General features: G+C 43.0%; 1 protein-coding gene across 1 annotated transcript in view; it reads right to left on the bottom strand.

Moving 5' to 3' along the window:
* Nucleotides 1-966: 966 nt before the first annotated feature.
* ADAMTSL4 (ADAMTS like 4) overlaps nt 967-20,173 on the bottom strand; it is a 189,411-nt gene continuing 170,204 nt past the window's right edge. Inside the window, exons 10-17 of the mRNA XM_075330945.1 lie at nt 16,759-17,013; nt 15,147-15,276; nt 13,044-13,248; nt 12,794-12,967; nt 8,028-8,201; nt 7,761-7,940; nt 7,529-7,673; nt 967-3,197 (exon numbers count right to left, since the gene is read on the bottom strand). Of these exons, the coding sequence (XP_075187060.1) occupies nt 3,061-3,197; nt 7,529-7,673; nt 7,761-7,940; nt 8,028-8,201; nt 12,794-12,967; nt 13,044-13,248; nt 15,147-15,276; nt 16,759-17,013 (1,400 nt within the window). The 3' untranslated portion in view covers nt 967-3,060. The remainder of the gene's footprint in view (nt 3,198-7,528; nt 7,674-7,760; nt 7,941-8,027; nt 8,202-12,793; nt 12,968-13,043; nt 13,249-15,146; nt 15,277-16,758; nt 17,014-20,173) is intronic.

The raw sequence follows: 20,173 nt of genomic DNA, 5'->3' as shown, positions 1-20,173 counted from the left end.
GGGTCCGAAAATGAATGAAGATTGTGGACTGAAACTTAATTTTATTTTACTAACTAAAAATATTTTTCAAGGTATGTTTTCATGTAGCATTTTCCATTGGAAAAAAATCCATAGTGTAAAACAATATCAGCAATTATGGGTTTTTCTATGAAGAATTTGCAGCTTTAGAGATGAAACATTTCATAATAATAAACAAATAAATGAGAGCGTAAAACAAATTTTCGAGAAAATTTAATATTTTTTTTTTTACAATCTCTTTCCATAAGAAACAACAACATAAAATCTTCTTTCTTAAAAAATAAATTAAAAATTTACAAGAAAACAATGGACGCGGGCGGTTTATAATGATGTAACGGGTGGAATATGGATCTCAGAATAGAGAATACTCAGCGACAGTTTTGTATAAAATTTTCATTAAAATCGACTACACGGTGATTGCGAATATTTGACAAAATGACCTTAAGCAACAGAGTAATGTGTGATATTTTGGATTGTGAAATCTCTAGCTATATGAATATCCTGCAGATTATCATCTTCCAGCAATCTCCACTGAACAAGTGGCACAGGCCTCCAAAATTACCGATGTCCCCTAATTGTCATTTTTATAAAAGTTTTTTTGACTGGTTAAGAAAAGTTGTAATTGACAATTCGGGTCTTGTAATTTACATATGACCTATTAAGACATATAGTTGCCAAAAAGTTAGCCTTTGCCGGAGTAGAGAGCTGTGGCCAAGAGTGATTCCAGCCCTTTGTGACTGTGCTATATGCCAATCCATTCATTTGTATAAGCGCCATGTAATACTTAATTTCTCCTGCAGTTAGCGGTGATCTTCATTGTTTAAAGGATATCTGACACTTAAAATAAAGAAGTATTTTTTTTGCCTGGTGTTAATGCCACCATTATCCTGAATCCGGCGCTGTTTTTCTTTTGTTCCTACGCCTCTCCGTTCCTGAGATATGGCCCTCTCTTCTCAGTATATAAATCTACTTTTGGTAGTGCAGTGGGTGTGGCAAACAAGAACACGCCCACAGAGAAGAGCTAAGGACCACGCCCATTTCACTAACAAGACTAGATTTATATACAGGGAAAAGTGGTCGTATCTCAGGAACGGAGAGGCGCAGGAACAAAAGAAAAACATCGCCGGATTCAGGAGAACAGCGGCATTTACACCAGGTAAAAAAATGTATACATTTATTGCAAGTGACAGATCCTTTTAAAAGGGTTTTCCAGGACTATCCTTAGCATAAGCTAGCCCTGTATAATTAGTGAGTCTTCTAACACACAGTGCCTTAGCCTGGTAATGATTTATACAGACACAGTGCCACACAAAGGTGTGGTGGTGCCTGGTATTGCAGGCGAGCCATGCTAATATATGGCACAAAGGTTATGTAGTCCTACCGGACCCCCACCGGTAAGTTCTAAGTCTGAGACAGGTCCTTTAAGGCTATTAATGTGCTCACAATTTTGTATCACCCCTTAAATTCCTCTAAAAAAAAATGGCCCCCAAACTGCGGCCCTGCATGCAGTTGCGATGACCATTTAAATGGATGGTTGAGATGCAGGAGTGTTGGCACTATTTGCGAGTCATCGGTCACTCCCTTTGTAACAGTGACAGTAACTTTGTGACAGTGATTGTCCGACATTCACAGTAATGATCCTGAATTGTATGGAAATTTACAGTAAGTTGGAGAGGATGGGGTTAAAAGCACCATGAATAATTCCCTGATCATACGAGGTGTGCCTGTTGCAGGCATGGGGTGGGGGCGGACATATTTTTTTATGCGATTCACTTCTCAAGTAAACCCAATGCACCATATTATCAAAATTGGTTGCAGATTTATTTTTTTTTTTTACAAACACTGCCACTCCTGGTGACAGGTTGTGTCTGGTATTACAGCTCAGAGTCAATAAAGTGAATCCAACAGAGATAAGCTATTTATGGAAGAAAGCAGCCATGTTTTTCTTAAAGGGTAAGTGCACCTTCAAGTGTGTACATAAGGAATAACGCTATTTCTGGCCATTATATGTCTTGTAGCTGTCGTTTTCCCCCGAACAGGCTCTCTTTTCGTTTGCAATTGACTCTGAGCTTGTGGGAAGAGATTAGCTACCATGACGTTTTCTACACACAGCGTGCAGGGAGGGATTCCTGCTCTTCTTTCCTTAGTTAACTCACAGGCAGAAACAGTAGCAGCATGTGTAAAATTGTACAGAACTACTGAGCAGTGTAGATGTGAGTCCAGCACCGGAGAAATGCAACAGCACGATCTCTCTGTGTCTCTATCTGCTCGATTTCTCACTCTGCTTTCCTCTTCAAAGAAGCAAGGAAGGAAGAGGTGGCTCATAAGTGGAGAAAGAAGCAGAATTTTCTGCCAAGATATATTACAAAGTTTCCTATGTTCACTTGTACTATTGATTTCTGTTCCCATTTAACCTGTACCACTTTTTTTTAGGACAAGGACATTTAAGGCTCCTTCAGTCATGTGACAAAAATCTAAAAGTAGGTCTTGAGTAATAGTTTCTCTTCCCCCACTGGATAAAAAAAAATTGTGGGTTGCTCAGGAGAATAGAAAGCTGGCCACTTTCTTGCAAAAATTAGGTTGTGTGTGGCATTGTAGTAAAGCGCCAATCACTTCCCTGCAATACCACACACAACCTGAAGACTGATGTGGCGCTGTTTTTGGAAGAAAGCCGTCTTGTCTTTATGTAACCTCCCCCTGTTACATGATTCCTATATGGTGCCATCATCCTATGGTATGATCAGTTTCCCAGAAGTGATGAGAGTGGCGGTATACCGGTTGTTATTTAGCACCGTAAGAAAAAAAAAAAAAAGAGTCGGCAAAGCAAAAAATTACTCCTCTTCCCACGTGAGCGAGAGGTAAACATTTAAAAAGCAAATATACAATTCAGTCTTTAGTCACTTCTCCGTTGGGAAAGTTGGCCCCGGCGCGAGCCGACACCGGACGTGGCGCTAAAGAGGTAAATAAATATTGTCTCTTCTGCATATATAAAATATAAAATCTGGTGAGGTTTGGGATGGGGGGGGCAGGCGGGCCTGCTCGCTATCGGTTCTCAGATGTCCTTCGTTGCAGGGAATGGGCGCAGGAAGAACAGCACGCTTGTTTGTAATAGGCGTAGACACAGAGCCGAGCTTGCACCACCACGGCGCAGTTGTGATATCGATCGCGGCAGTTGTCATCTGGATCGGAAAGACAAAAAAAAGTTACACCAAGAAGAGGCAAAAAGTTAGAGACAATCACATGCTACGTGTACATGCATTCTGTGGGGTTTTTTTGGTGGTTGTGTGGGGGGTGTTCTTACTTTTTGATGCACTGGAATACTCTTTGTAAAGGGGGACTGAACAGAAAGAAGCTTTTTTGCAGATTGAGGGGGACATATTGGGATAACCCACCCTGCTAATTTCCAGATGTCCAATTTTCAGATATCTTCTGGTGTCTCTCCTGCACCTAACATGGTCTCCGGTGTCTTTCCTGCACCTAACTTGGTGTCCGGTGTCTCTCCTGCACCTAACTTGGTGTCCGGTGTCTGTCCTGCACCTAACTTGGTGTCCGGTGTCTGTCCTGCACCTAACTTGGTGTCCGGTGTCTGTCCTGCACCTAACTTGGTGTCCGGTGTCTCTCCTGCACCTAACTTGGTGTCCGGTGTCTGTCCTGCACCTAACTTGGTGTCCGGTGTCTGTCCTGCACCTAACTTGGTGTCAGGTGTCTGTCCTGCACCTAACTTGGTGTCCGGTGTCTGTCCTGCACCTAACTTGGTGTCCGGTGTCTGTCCTGCACCTAACTTGGTGTCCGGTGTCTGTCCTGCACCTAACTTGGTGTCCGGTGTCTGTCCTGCACCTAACTTGGTGTCCGGTGTCTGTCCTGCACCTAACTTGTTGTCCGGTGTCTGTCCTGCACCTAACTTGGTGTCCGGTGTCTGTCCTGCACCTAACTTGTTGTCCGGTGTCTGTCCTGCACCTAACTTGGTGTCCGGTGTCTCTCCTGCATCTAACTGTCCTGCACCTAACTTGGTGTCTGGTGTCTCTCCTGCACCTAACTTGGTGGGCGCAGGAGAGACGCACATCTGTGTATTTTCTGCCTTCCCATGCTTTTTCACACTATTCCTGACCACTGGGAGATCATACATGCTGCTCAGAAACAATCCATGATTTCTGAAGGAACAGGTCACAATATTTCAAGACCTCGAGGAACAAAGATTCAGGAGATACACACATCTGTGTATTTCCTGCCTTTCTATGCTTTTTCACACTATTTCTTACCATACAGTAAGTAATTTATGGCATGTACATACAGTACATGCCATAAATAATCCATGATCTCTAAAGTTACAGGTCACAAAATTTTTTAAGACAGAGGGAAAAGATAAAGGAGAAATGCACATATGTGTATTTCCTGCCTTTCCATGCTATGTTTTTTAACCATTAGACTATTGGTAGAACTTACATGCTACAGATTGTCCATGATCTTCAAAGGAAAAGATCACTACATTTCAAGATCGGGTAGGAAAACGATGCATGAGAAACACACATCTGTGTATTTCCTGCCTTACTATGCTTTTTTTCAGACCATTTCTGACTCCTGGGAGAACATACATGCCATAAATAATCAATGATCTCTAAAGGAACAGGTCACAAAATTTTAAGACCAAGAGGGAAACAGATGCAGGAGAGAAACACATCTTTGTATTTCCTGCCTTTCTAAGTTTTGTTTTAACCATTAAATGATTGGTAGGAAATACTGTACATGCTACAGATTGCCCATGATCTTCAAAGCAACAGGTCACTACATTCAAGATTTTGAGGGAATAACATGCAGGAGAGACACACATCTGTGTATTTCCTGCCTTTCTAAGCTTTGTTTTAACCATTAGACCGTTGGTAAACCATACATGCTCTAGATTATCCATGATTTTCAAAGGAAAGATCACTACATTTGAAGCCCGCAAGGGAAAAAGATGCAGGAGAGATGCACATCTGTGTATTTCCTGCCTTTCTAAGTTATGTTTTAACCATTAGATGATTGATAGAACATATATTATAGATTATCTATGATCTTCAAAGGAATAGGTCACTACATTTTAAGATCAGGAGGGAAAAAAGATGCAGGAGAGCCACACATCTGTGTATTTCCTGCCTTTTTAAGCTACCTATTTAGCCATTTTTTTCAGTATATTAGGATCTCCTTGAGTATTGCTAGAAGGTTCCGACAGAAGCCATGGAAACATTTCACAAAATTTCCAGTTTACGGATCTTAAGGAAAAGATACACATCTGTGTATTTCCTGCCTTTCTAAGCATTTTTTCACTACTCCTGACCACTGGGAGAACATACATGTCCTAAACAATCCATGATATCTAAAAGATCAGGTCACAAAATTTCAAGATCGGGAGGAAAAAAAATGCAGGAGATATGCAGATCTGTGTATTTCCTGCCTTTCCATGCTATGTTTTAATTATTAGACCGTTGGTAGTACATACATGCTATAGATTATCCATGATGTTCAAAGGAACAGGTCACTACATTTCAAGATGAAAAGGGAAAAAAGATGCAGGAGAGACACACAGCTGTGAATTTCCTGCCCTTCTAAGCTTTGTTTTAACCATTAGATGATTGGTAGAACATACGTGCTATAGATTAGTCATGATCTCGAAAGGAACCCTATGTTTCAAGATCGAGGGAGAAAAAAGATGCAAGAGAGACACCCATCTGTGTATTTCCTGCCTTTCTAAGCTACCTTTTAACCATTTTCTTCAGTATATTAGGATCTCATGCTTCTCGAGTATTGCTCCTGACAGATCCATGGAAATATTGCACAAAATTTCCACTATACAGATATGGAGGGAAAAAGATACACATCTGTGCATTTCCTGCCTTTCTAAGTTTTATTTTAACCATTAAACGATTGGTAGGATATACTGCACATGCTATAGATTGCCCATGATGATCTTCAAAGGAACAGATCACTACATTTCAAGATCGGGAGGGAGAAAAGATGCAGGAGAGACATACATCTGTGTATTTCCTGCCTATCTAAGCTATGTTTTAACCATTAAACCATTGGTAGAACATAGATGCTATAAATTGTCCATGATGTGTAAAGGGACAGGTCACAACATTTTAATACCGTGAGGGAAAGACATGCAGGAGAGACACACATCTGTGTATTTCCTACCTTTCCAAGCTATATTTTAACCATTAGATGATTGGTAGAACATACTTGCTATAGATTATCCATGATCTTCAAGGAAAGGGATCACTACATTTCAAGACCGGGAGGGAAAAGGATGCAGGAGAGACACACATCTGTGTATTTTCTGCCTTTCTAAGCTACCTTTAACCATTTTTACAGTATATTAGGATGTCCTGCTTCTCTTGAGTATTGCTTCTGACAGAAGCCATGGAAATATTGCCCAAAATTTCCAGTTTCCAGGTCTGAAGGGAAAGAGATTTACATCTGTGTATTTCCTGCCTTTCTAAGCTTTGTTTTTAACCATTTTCGCAATATATTAGACCACTGAGAGAACGTACATACTATAGATAGTCCATGATCTTCAAAGGAACGGGTGATCCATTTTTAAGATCTGGAGGAATAAAAGATGCAGGAGAGACACAAATTTGTATATCACCTGCTTTTCTCAACTTAAGATGCAGGAGATGCACAAGTGTGTATTTCCTGCATTTCTAAGCTTTCTTTTAACCATTTCCAAACTACTGGGGGAACATACATGCTATAGATCATCCATAACTTAAAAAAGTAACAGGTGACACATTTTCAAGATCTGGAGGAAAGAAAATGCAGGAGAGACACACCTCTGTGTATTTCCTGCCTTTCATTTTTCATCCCTGTCATCTGGAAATTTTGTGGCCTATTCCCTTTAAGATTATGGTCACCAAAAGACAACTTCTAACATGTATCTTGGTCTAATGGTTAAAATATAGCTTAGAAAGGCAGAAAATACAAAGATATGCCCCCCCTGCATATTTTTACTTCTGGATCTGTAAATTGGAGATTTTGTTATATGTTCCACTTGGCATCTGTCGTGATCTCTTCAATATACTCCAAAAGAGAAGGTGATCCGGGAAAGTGTAGCTAAGAGAGGACAACTTGCCAAAAACTTGGAAACTTTTTGAACATCTATATCAACAAAAGTTTGCTGAGCTTCTCATGCTCCACTCATGATGATGTTAGTGAGGACATGGAGGGACCATGATGTACCCATTACATGGGTGTATGATGTAGGGGGAGATGGTATGGAAACAATAATTTAGAATATCAGTGCCACATAGTTTAGTTCATATCGCACATCAAATAAAGCCAGGTCATACGTGCCACTAAGCGCAGCCACTACAGCTAACATCTCTAACGATTAGGAATGGGTTCTAATGATCAAGCCGCCATCATCGACTTTTGCGCACTTCAAAGAGTTTCCAGTTTATTAACCTCTGAGCTGCTGGAGAGGTCTGCAGTATATTGTCAGGTCAAGGCTGGACGGTTCCCGCTGTCTCCTCACCTAGTACGGAGGAACAGGGCTGCGGATTGCACGCTTTCTTCTTGTCCGGTTTAGAATCCAGGTCACACTGATGACTGTAGGTCTTGTCAGCCGTCAGGCACCGCACCTCTCTTACCTGTATGCCACCTTCGCAAGATTGTGAACACTAGGGGGTGCAAGAAAAAAATCAAGAATGTTGTCGATGTTCATAAACCGATTTTAGATTATGATGGTGTTGATTTCCACCACTTACGGTGCTCCAAGGCGTGGTGTACCAACGTGACCCACAAGATCCGGCATTGCATGACTGTAGGCTTGCCGGCTTCTCAAGATGGGCGCACTCGGATGCATCAGTCACGTTGAAGTCTGAGCCCATTTTGCTGATGCAGATCACGTCCCGTCTCTGAGAACCTTCATCACACTCCGCAGAACACTGTGGATAAAGATGGAATAAGACTCCTTAGGTCCAAATTACCTTCATTTTTGGGGGGTAATCATGATTTGAAGCTGGATTATGTACCTGAGACCAAGGGCCGGTGTACCACTTGATTGTCCTTTCACATGGCCCACTGTTGCATACTCGCATGTCCGAAGGCTTATTTCCTGGGCAGCCATCTTGGGACTCATCATTGGGGGAACTCGATAGACAAAAAACAGAACGGCGCTGGATCCCAGGTCCGCATTCAGAAGAACACTGGAAACACATGAGAAGACATATTACACAGCTAAAAGGGATAATAAGGATGGCCGGACAACCTCTGTAACACCTTAGTATTCTTTTTTTTTTGTCAATGGGAGACCCCTACCATTTTTCTCTTTTTTGTTTATGGGAGACCCCTACCTTTTTGTTGATGGGAGACCCCTATTTTTTATTCTCTATTTTTTTGTTGATAACGGACCCCTACCTTTTTTTCATTGTTTTTTTTTTTTTGTCAATGGGAGACCTCTACCTTTCTTTCTTTCTTTCTTTCTTTTTGTTTGTTTTTTTTATCAATGTGAGACCTCTACCTTTTTTAACTCTTTTTTTTTCTTACTTTTTGGGGGGGGGGGGGTTGTCGATGGGAGACCTCTACCTTTTTTTTACTTTTTTTTCTCTTTTTTTTCTTACTTTTTGTTTTTTCATGTTGATGGGAGACCTTTACCTTTTTTCTCGCTTTCTTTTTTTGTTGAGGTAGCTGTGTGTGAGTTTGTTTTTATTGCTTCAATTTGGGGGGGGTTATATCTTTTTATTGCATTTTTTGGGTGGGATAGTAACTAAAAATCAGAAATTCTTTGTTTTACTTTTTTTTTCATATACATCATTTATTTTGTATCGGTAGAATAATGTTATATCTTTTACAGAGGCAGTGATACCGAATATAACTTTTTAAAACTCTTTATTTTATTTTTTTAATAAATTAAAAGAAAAAAATGTTGAACTATTTCAAAGAGACATTAGAACAACAAACACAATAAAATATAATTTTCATTAAGAGGAAAAAAAACTAAAATTACAGCTACTTACTAAATCACCAATCATCAATTACTAAAAAAAAAAGTTATTTTTTTTTTTATTATTTGTTTTCCCTAGGGTGCGTGAACCTGCTCATCATTGCACCATATAGTACAAATAATAGTTTCCTATGAAGCCCAGCTTGTGGACACTCTGTAATGGCATTGTGGGGGGCAATGGGTGCCTGAAAGGACGTCCCAGTAGGATTACCCCTCTTATTTGCCCCTATTAGAGACTGACAGAACACATTGAGTTGTGATCTGATGGAAACCTCCTTAGAGGGACTTTGTCAGGAGCATCAACCCTCCTAAACCACGTATATGGCTATTTAGGTCATAGAAAGGTGAATAAAATGATACCTTGATATCTGCAATCCAATGTCTTATTCCAGAGAAATTCACTTCTTTCTTAATATGTAAATGAGCTGTTAAGATCTTTGGGCCGGACATACATCTCTTGGGTAACACATACAGTTAGGTCCAGATATCTTTGGACAGTGACACAATTTTTGCGAGTTGGGCTCTGCATGCCACCACATTGGATTTGAAATGAAACCTCTACAACAGAATTCAAGTGCAGATTGTAACGTTTAATTTGAAGGTTTGAACAAAAATATCTGATAGAAATTGTAAGAATTGTACACATTTCTTTACAAACACTCCACATTTTAGGAGGTCAAAAGTAATTGGATAAATAAACCAAACCCAAACAAAATATTTTTATTTTCAATATTTTGTTGCGAATCCTTTGGAGGCAATCACTGCCTTAAGTCTGGAACCCATGGACATCACCAAACGCTGGGTTTCCTCCTTCTTAATGCTTTGCCAGGCCTTTACAGCCGCAGCCTTCAGGTCTTGCTTGTTTGTGGGTCTTTCCGTCTTAAGTCTGGATTTGAGCAAGTGAAATGCATGCTCAATTGGGTTAAGATCTGGTGATTGACTTGGCCATTGCAGAATGTTCCACTTTTTTGCACTCATGAACTCCTGGGTAGCTTTGGCTGTATGCTTGGGGTCATTGTCCATCTGTACTATGAAGCGCCGTCCGATCAACTTTGCGGCATTTGGCTGAATCTGGGCTGAAAGTATATCCCGGTACACTTCAGAATTCATCCGGCTACTCTTGTCTGCTGTTATGTCATCAATAAACACAAGTGACCCAGTGCCATTGAAAGCCATGCATGCCCATGCCATCACGTTGCCTCCACCATGTTTTACAGAGGATGTGGTGTGCCTTGGATCATGTGCCGTTCCCTTTCTTCTCCAAACTTTTTTCTTCCCATCATTCTGGTACAGGTTGATCTTGGTCTCATCTGTCCATAGAATACTTTTCCAGAACTGAGCTGGCTTCATGAGGTGTTTTTCAGCAAATTTAACTCTGGCCTGTCTATTTTTGGAATTGATGAATGGTTTGCATCTAGATGTGAACCCTTTGTATTTACTTTCATGGAGTCTTCTCTTTACTGTTGACTTAGAGACAGATACACCTACTTCACGGAGAGTGTTCTGGACTTCAGTTGATGTTGTGAACGGGTTCTTCACCAAAGAAAGTATACGGCGATCATCCACCACTGTTGTCATCCGTGGACGCCCAGGCCTTTTTGAGTTCCCAAGCTCACCAGTCAATTCCTTTTTTCTCAGAATGTACCCGACTGTTGATTTTGCTACTCCAAGCATGTCTGCTATCTCTCTGATGGATTTTTTCTTCTTTTTCAGCCTCAGGATGTTCTGCTTCACCTCAATTGAGAGTTCCTTAGACCGCATGTTGTCTGGTCACAGCAACAGCTTCCAAATGCAAAACCACACACCTGTAATCAACCCCAGACCTTTTAACTACTTCATTGATTACAGATTAACGAGGGAGACGCCTTCAGAGTTAATTGCAGCCCTTAGAGTCCCTTGTCCAATTACTTTTGGTCCCTTTAAAAAGAGGAGGCTATGCATTACAGAGCTATGATTCCTAAACCCTTTCTCCGATTTGGATGTGAAAACTCTCATATTGCAGCTGGGAGTGTGCACTTTCAGCCCATATTATATATATAATTGTATTTCTGAACATGTTTTTGTAAACAGCTAAAATAACAAAACTTGTGTCACTGTCCAAATATTTCTGGACCTAACTGTACATAATGAAAAGGGGCCTTACCAGTGTAAGACATGTAATGAATGACAGTTTGCTCTCCTGATCTACATGTCTCACATTGGTAACACCCCCTTTAAAAAAACAAAAGCTCTAGTGTCATGACTATAGCTGGACGCTGATGGGGTTAAGTCTTGTGGGAGGGGTCTATTCAGTTGTGCCTCGTTTCGGGGCTCACACCACTTTATCATGGTGTCATTTTCCAGTTTAGGGCTCCCTCATGTGGTCAGTGCTGGCGATGCAGTTGATGTGTGGAGCGAAAGTTACACACCTGTGGAGGACTGGCAATCAGGGTCAGATTGGGCTATTTAACTGAATAGTTTTCTCTTGTTACATGCCGGTGATCAATGGTCTCCTGTGTGTCCAGGGCATTCTGTAACCAGCTCTGCTCACTTCCAGAACTCCTCTCAGATAAGTGGTCTTTGTAACTCTGCTGTTTGTTTTCCACTTTCTTGTTGCTTTTTCTGCTTTGATAATATTGCTTGATTCTTATTTTGTCTGTGTGGAGTTCTTGGTGGAATAGGATCATTCCCTGCTTGGAGTGTCTGTATACTTAGCTCCATGATTCTGCAAGGTATTGTGTTTTTCATGCTTGGTATTAATTCAGTCCCTCATCTGTCTTAGTGTTTTTGGATCCCAGTAACACCTGAGTGCTGATAAAGTGGGGGAGAGGTTGTGTGACCTCAGGATTTTTCCATATCAGAAGTGCTGGTATATATTAGGGTTTTTATGGCTGCAGACAGTTGCTCTTTCCTATCATTTCCTATAAAGATAGTTTGGGCCTTTGCTGAAGCTGTCTTTTCTAGCTTTTTATTGTGTTTTTCCATAGCACTGTAGCCTTTACATGTGGGGGGCTATCTATCTATCTTTGGGGATTGCTCCGAGGCAGATTAGCTTTCTTATATTTCTATCAGTGAGATTATTTAATTCTCCGGCTTTGTCGAGGCGTCCAGGTCATCGTAGACACACCCCACGGCTACTGTTAGTTGTGTGTCAGGATTAGGTCTGCAGTCCGTTAAGTTTCCAGCCACTCTGTTACCTTTTTGGGATTCCGCATTTTTTGATCCTCCTCGGTCCCTAAATCATAACACTGGTCCCGTTCTTTGTCTCGGTCTTCTCCCTTTCCTTGTACTTATTTGCTCTCCCGGCCTCTGACCTCGGTAATGTTTCCTGACTTTGGCTCTGCTTCCCTTGTATGGCTTTTGACGTGTCTTCTCGGCTCTTGACCATTTTTGTATCCACCTGTTTACAGTTTGCTCACTCCCCCTGTATTGACGTGACATCCCGGTTCAGACTCAGGCTTGCTGACTACTCTTAATGGTGTTTGCGCCCTCTGGTAGACTTTTGTCTAACTGCTCTTTGGAGTTCATCTCCATTTAGCTTCTGTGCCCCCTGGTGGAAGCCTGACATCTAGAGTCAGATTGTGAGGGAAATCTATGTCTAGCCCATAGATCTTAACAGCTCATTTACATATTAAGAAAATCGTGGATTTCTCTGGAATAAGACATCAGATCGTAGATATCAAGCTATCATTTTATTCATCTTTCTATGACCTACATGACCATATAGATGGCTTAGGAGGGTTAATCCTGCTGAAAATACCCTTTTAAGGTTATCCTCTTACTCTGATGGTCATAATGTAATATGAGTAGACTTACTGTGGAGCTCCAGTCATTGTGGAACCAGCTCCGAACGCAGGGACCCATATCGCAGGCTTCGTTGTTCCTCGGGCGGAGGCGGTTGCTGCATTCTCCTTCTCCGACAACATCACCTTGATTACTGATACATCGGACGTGACGGGTCCTCTGGCCAAGGCCGCACATGACCGAGCACTGTGGGTACAATAGAAGTTATCATCTGATCGATGATCCAATTTCTCTATAGTCGGTTTCCTCAGCAGTTCATTACCGTACTCCAGTTGCTTTGGATCTCCCAGTGGCTACAGATACGCAGTTGGCACGTCTGGGTAACATTCGGTTTCGCCAAGTTGCTGCACCTCTGGGGGTGAACCATAGTGGTCCGGTTAGCGTACATCTGCCGGCACAAGACTTGCCGGTGATGTATTCCACTGCCACATGTCCTGCTGCAAACGGACCAGTTGCCAACGTCCCAGCTGGGAAGTGAAGAAAGTGAAAAATTACATTTCGCAAGTGATATCAAATTCGAAAAATTTCTCATAGTTGTTCTCCTAATTCTGCGAAGCCCTCGGTATCCTGTTCTTGGATGAACGCTACGTGACAAAATCTGCCAAATTGGATGGAATACTTGTTTCTAGAATGCTGCTGGTGTACGAGGCATTTTCCATCGTGACTCAGACAGTTCAGAGGCTTCCCAGATCAACTGGGCCAAGACCAAGACAGTCTGGCACGCCGGGGCCTTGGAGAACGTTTATGAACTTTGATGTTGACTGAAAATGGCTGTAAAATGGAGCTCAATTAACTGAAATTGATATCTTCTCGGCTTTCATGGTTGGAAAGTTGGGGTCAGACCAAACCTCAGATCATTCCTGATCACCAAGCCATGCTTATATCCACACGACCCCTTCCATGCCCTCTTATCAGGTATTATTAAATTCATGTATTTTATACTTTAAAAGATATTCAGTTTAATAAATACCTACGAACTCTGTTGACTCAGCTCTGCTATGCTGGCTCTTTATTGCTGAAATCTGATACATCACTGTGCCAGCTCTGCTACATTCAGTGTGTATTGTCCTCTGCTGAGAATTGCAGAATATTTTTCGGTGGATAGGTCATCAATATAAGATGGGTGGTGGGCGGTCAACCCGATCGGCTGATCAACACTGGATGGCAAAGCTCTGTTCAATGTGTAACAATCACTGTGCAGAATTGCAGATCACCTCTTATTTTTTGAGGTAAGTACCATTCATATTTCCCGAAGGTAACAGTGCATGGTGACTTAGTTCTGCAACACTGGTCCCCCAAACAGAAGAAATTCTGCTACATCACTGTGCCAGCTCTGCTGACTCGATTCTGTTACACAGATTCCTCACTGTTAAGTCAAATCTGCTACATCATTGTGCCAGCTCTGTTGACTTGATTCTATTCCACAGATTCCTCATTGCTCAGTCAGCTCTGCTACATCTCAATGCCAGCGCTGCTAACTCGATTCTGTTACACAGATTCCTCATTGGTCAGTTAGCGCTGCTATGTCACTGTGCCAGCTCTACTGACTCGATTTTATTACACAGATTCCTCATTGTTCAGTTAACTCTGCTACATCACTATTCCAGCTCTGCTGACTCAATTCTCTTACACAGATTCCTCATTGTTCAGTTAGCTGTGCTATATCACTGTGCCAGCTCTACTGATGTATTTCTTCTACTCAGATTCCTCATCATGCAGTCAACTTTGCTACATCACTATACCAGCTCTACTGACTCGATTCTATTACACAGATTCCTCATTGTTCAGTCAGCTCTGCTACATCACTGTCCCAGCTCTCCTGACTTCTTTCTTCTACTCAGATTCCTCATCATACAGCCATCTGTGCTATATCACTGTGCCAGCTCTGCTGCTCGATTCTATTCCACGGATTCCTGATTGTTCAGTTAACTCTGCTACATCACTGTGCCAGCTCTGCTGACTTGTTTCTATTACTCAGAATCCTCATCATTTAGTCAACTCTGCTACATCACTTTGAAAGCTTTGATAACTCAAATTTATTACACAGATTCCTCATTCTTAAGTCAACTCTGCTACATCACTGTGCCAGCTCTCCTGACTCAATTTTCTTACACAGATTACTCACCGTTCAGTCAACTCTGCTATATCATTGTGCCAGCTCTGCTGATTAGATACTATTACATAGATTTCTCATCGTTCAGTCAACTCTGCTACATCACTGTGCCAGCTCTGCTACCTTATTCAACTCTATTCCTTATTGCTACACTCTTTAACCAATTTCCATAATTCCTGAAATGTTGGGTCCTACATAGGTGCTTTTCTGTGTCACTGATGGTAAATGGTGGTTATTGGTATCTTGGCTTACAATGCAGGGCAGGGTTGGGTGTTACAGGCCTCTTCCTGAGGGAACGGCTTTGTAGAAGAGTCACATTCTTCTTCATTAACCTCATCCAAGGAACTCCTGGAAACGCACTGGTGAATGGGGAACCAGGAACCTGGGGGAAAAATTGTTACGGTTATGGAAATAAAAAAAATTCCTGCAAAATTCTAACATATTTATATGGTGAGGTTCAAAATATTGTGCAAAAAATGTCACATGGCTTGGCTGAAGGAATTAAGTCAAAGCCTGAGGAACAAAGTTTGCATTGGGCCTTCTTCCATGTTCCTTTTGAAGGTAAATGGAAATTAATTCATGAAAATGGAAATTAATCATTCTATCATAGATGCCTGACATAATGGTACCATGTAGGGCTTCAATTACAGTGCTTTACATGTCATGACTTTGGTGTGATAGTCTTGGGATCTGAAGCTCAAAAGGTCTCGACTTTGATGGACTCGACTCCAAGTTAGGGAGTGGTACTTGTCCTTAGTAGTGATGAGCGGGCACTTCCATGCTCAGGTGCTCGTAAGGAGCAAAATGCTCCGATGGGCGTGACTTGAGTACCCAAGAACCAACAAAAACATTAATACATGCCCTCATCATCTCCCGCCTCGACTACTGCAACCTCCTGCTCTCTGGCCTCCCTTCCAACACTCTTGCACCCCTCCAATCTATCTTAAACTCTGCGGTCCGCTTAATCCACCTCTCCCCTCGCTATTCCCTGGCTTTTCCTCTCTGCCAATCCCTTGACTGGCTTCCCATCGCCCAACGACTCCAGTTCAAAACATTAACCATGATATAAAAAGCCATCCACAACCTGTCTCCTCCCTACATCTGTGACCTAGTCTCCCGGTACCTACCTGCACGCAACCTCAGATCCTCACAAGATCTCCTTCTCTACTCCTCTCATCTCCTCTTCCCACAATCGCATACAAGATTTCTCCCGTGCCTCCCCCATACTCTGGAACGCTCTACCTCAGCACATCAGACTCTCCCCTACCGTGCAAAGCTTCAAGAGGAACCTCAAGACCCACCTCTTCCAACAAACCTACAACCTACAATAACCCTCAGTCCAGTACACCACTGCGCAACCAGCTCTGTCCTCACCTATTGTACCCTCACCCATTCCCTGTAGACTGTGAGCCCTCGCGGGCAGGGTCCTCTCTCCTCCTATACCAGTCTGTTTTGTATTGTTAATGATTGTTGCACTAGTTTTTATGTATACCCTTTTCACTTGTAAAGCGCCATGGAATAAATGGCGCTATAGTAATAAATAATGATAATAATAATGGAAGTCAATGGGGAACTTCAGCATTTTTTTTGGAAGAGTTCCTGGAAAAATGGTGAAGTTCTCTATTGACTTCTATTATACCCGGCTACTCAATTCGTGCCCATCGGAGCATCAATTGCTCGTTACAAGTACCGAGCATGGTAGTACTCATTCATCACCAGTCCTTAGGGTGGTCATCAATAACAGATGACTGGAGGTCCCGATGGGTGACATCCACATTGATCACCCATCGTTAGTTTCAGCATTGGGCGGATTTATGGAGCTCAATGTGTAACAGTTATTACCGAGAATGGCAGATCCACTCACCTTTCCCACAGGTGACAGAACATGGCGTGTTTCCAATACGTCTCCAGAAAAACTGAGGTTGCTCTGGCCAATAGTGAACAGGAGGAGCCGAAAGGGGAGGGATGCGGATGTTGCGTTGCAAAGTTCCGGCTGGCCGAGGTGGAGGTGGTGGCCTTGCTTGGGGCGGTGGGACCACTCGGATACGTTCCTCCACTGGGTGATTTCGTACGTTGGTCTGTGGAATGGAATCGCTAGAAGCCATTGACCTCAGAGACCCTACAGAGAGAATATAAAAGTTAGAACCTGGATGAAACCCGGTGGTGAGGTCCACGTGTGAAGGATGTTAGCGGGTACACCGCCATTTTTGGCTTTTCATGATGAAAAAGAGGAAATAACAGTCTCTAGTGCCACCTATTGGATGATGAACCCTGAAACAGCTACCCACAAGTGAAGAATATACTGATTTAGCTGGAAGGGGCCTTACACACAATAAATAGCTGCCGGATGATCGTATACACACTGAAGCTCCATACACAGAAGTGCTCTGAGATTGCTCTACATGTGAGCTACTGCCAGACTCAAAAGGAAAAAAAAAGGACCACCAGTCCAAAATTTCCTCAACAGATGTGCCGATATTAGTGAACTACGGACCGTGGCCTCTTTAAAGGATCAATATTGCTAAGATTGCTACTTCCAGTAGGTGGCACTAGAGACCCTGCTCAATTCCTATGTGAAGAGACTATGTGGGGCTCATTATTCTGTATGGAGGACTATGTGGGGTCCATTATTCTGTATGGAGGGCTATGTGGGGCCCATTATTCTACATGGAGGGCTATGTGGGGCTCATTATTCTGTATGGAGGACTATGTGGCGTCCATTATTCTGTATGGAGGGCTATGTGGGGCCATTATTCTGTATGGAGGGCTATGTGGGGCCCATTATTCTGTATGGAGGGCTATGTGGGGTCCATTATTCTGTATGGAGGGCTATGTGGGGTCCATTATTCTGTATGGAGGGCTATGTGGGGCCCATTATTCTGTATGGAGGGCTATGTGGGGTCCATTATTCTGTATGGAGGGCTATGTGGGGTCCATTATTCTGTATGGAGGGCTATGTGGGGCCCATTATTCTGTATGGAGGGCTATGTGGGGTCCATTATTCTGTATGGAGGGCTATGTGGGGCCCATTATTCTGTATGGAGGGCTATGTGGGGTCCATTATTCTGTATGGAGGGCTATGTGGGGCACATTATTCTGTATGGAGGGCTATGTGGGGCTCATTATTCTGTATGGAGGGCTATGTGGGGTCATTATTCTGTATGGAGGGCTATGTGGGGCCCATTATTCTGTATGGAGGGCTATGTGGGGTCATTATTCTGTATGGAGGGCTATGTGGGGCCCATTATTCTGTATGGAGGGCTATGTGGGGCCATTATACTGTATGGAGGGCTATGTGGGGCCCATTATTCTGTATGGAGGACTATGTGGGGTCCATTATTCTGTATGGAGGACTATGTGGGGTCCATTATTCTGTATGGAGGACTATGTGGGGTGCATTATTCTGTATGGAGGGCTATGTGGAGCACATTAGTCTGTATGGAGGGCTATGTGGGGCCCATTATTCTGTCTGGAGGGCTATGTGGGGCCCATTATTCTGTATGGAGGGCTATGTGGGCCCATTATTCTGTATGGAGGGCTATGTGGGGCCATTATTCTGTATGGAGGGCTATGTGGGGCTCATTATTCTGTATGGAGGGCTATGTGGGGTGCATTATTCTGTATGGAGGGCTATGTGGGGTCCATTATTCTGTATGGAGGACTAAGTGGGGTCCATTATTCTGTATGGAGGGCTATGTGGGGTCCATTATTCTGTATGGAGGGCTATGTGGGCCCATTACTCTGTATGGAGGGCTATGTGGGGCCCATTATTCTGTATGGAGGGCTATGTGGGGCCCATTATTCTGTATGGAGGACTATGTGTGGCCCATTATTCTGTATGGAGGGCTATGCGGGGTCCATTATTCTGTATGGAGGGCTATGTGGGCCCATTACTCTGTATGGAGGGCTATGTGGGGCCCATTATTCTGTATGGAGGGCTATGTGGGGTCCATTATTCTGTATGGAGGACTATGCGGGGCCCATTATTCTGTATGGAGGACTATGTGTGGCCCATTATTCTGTATGGAGGGCTATGTGGGGTCCATTATTCTGTATGGAGGACTATGCGGGGCCCATTATTCTGTATGGAGGGCTATGTGGGGCCCATTATTCTGTATGGAGGGTTATGTGGGGCCCATTATTCTGTATGGAGGGCTATGTGGGGCCCATTATTCTGTATGGAGGGCTATGTGGGGCACATTATTCTGTATGGAGGGCTATGTGGGGCCCATTATTCTGTATGGAGGGCTATGTGGGGCCATTATTCTGTATGGAGGGCTATGTGGGGTCCATTATTCTGTATGGAGGACTGTGTGGGGTCCATTATTCTGTATGGAGGACTATGTGGGGTCCATTATTCTGTATGGAGGGCTATGTGGAGCCCATTATTCTGTATGGAGGGCTATGTGGGGTCCATTATTATGTATGGAGGGCTATGTGGGGTCCATTATTCTGTATGGAGGGCTATGTGGGGTCCATTATTCTGTATGGAGGACTATGTGGCGTCCATTATTCTGTATGGAGGGCTATGTGGGGCCCATTATTCTGTATGGAGGGCTATGTGGGGCCCATTATTCTGTATGGAGGACTATGTGGAGTTCATTATTCTGTATGGAGGGCTATGTGAGGTCCATTATTCTGTATGGAGGGTTATGTGGGGTCATTATTCTGTATGGAGGGCTATGTGGGGTCCATTTTTCTGTATGGAGGACTATGTGGGGTCCATTATTCTGTATGGAGGGCTATGTGAGGCACATTATTCTGTATGGAGGACTATGTGGGGCCCATTATTCTGTATGGAGGACTATGTGGGGCCCATTATTCTGTATGGAGGGCTATGTGGTGCCCATTATTCTGTATGGAGGGCTATGTGGGGTCTATTATTCTGTATGGAGGGATATGTGGGGCTCATTATTCTGTATGGCGGGCTATGTGAGGCACATTATTCTGTATGGAGGACTATGTGGGGCCCATTATTCTATATGGAGGACTATGTGGGGCCCATTATTGTGTATGGAGGACTATGTGGGGCTCATTATTCTGTATGGAGGGCTATGTGAGGCACATTATTCTGTATGGAGGACTATGTGGGGCCCATTATTCTGTATGGAGGACAATGTGGGGCCCATTATTCTATATGGAGGACTATGTGGGGCCCATTATTCTGTATGGAGGGCTATGTGGGGTCCATTATTCTGTATGGAGGGCTATGTGGGAACCATTATTCTGTATGGTGGGCTATGTGGGGTCCATTATTCTGTATGGAGGGCTATGTGGGG

The sequence above is a fragment of the Anomaloglossus baeobatrachus genome, chromosome 12, assembly GCF_048569485.1.
Source record: "Anomaloglossus baeobatrachus isolate aAnoBae1 chromosome 12, aAnoBae1.hap1, whole genome shotgun sequence".
In the NCBI taxonomy this organism is placed as follows: Eukaryota; Metazoa; Chordata; class Amphibia; order Anura; family Aromobatidae; genus Anomaloglossus; species Anomaloglossus baeobatrachus.
Note: the sequence above shows the minus strand (reverse complement) of the source record. Positions and strands in the feature narration are given on the sequence as shown.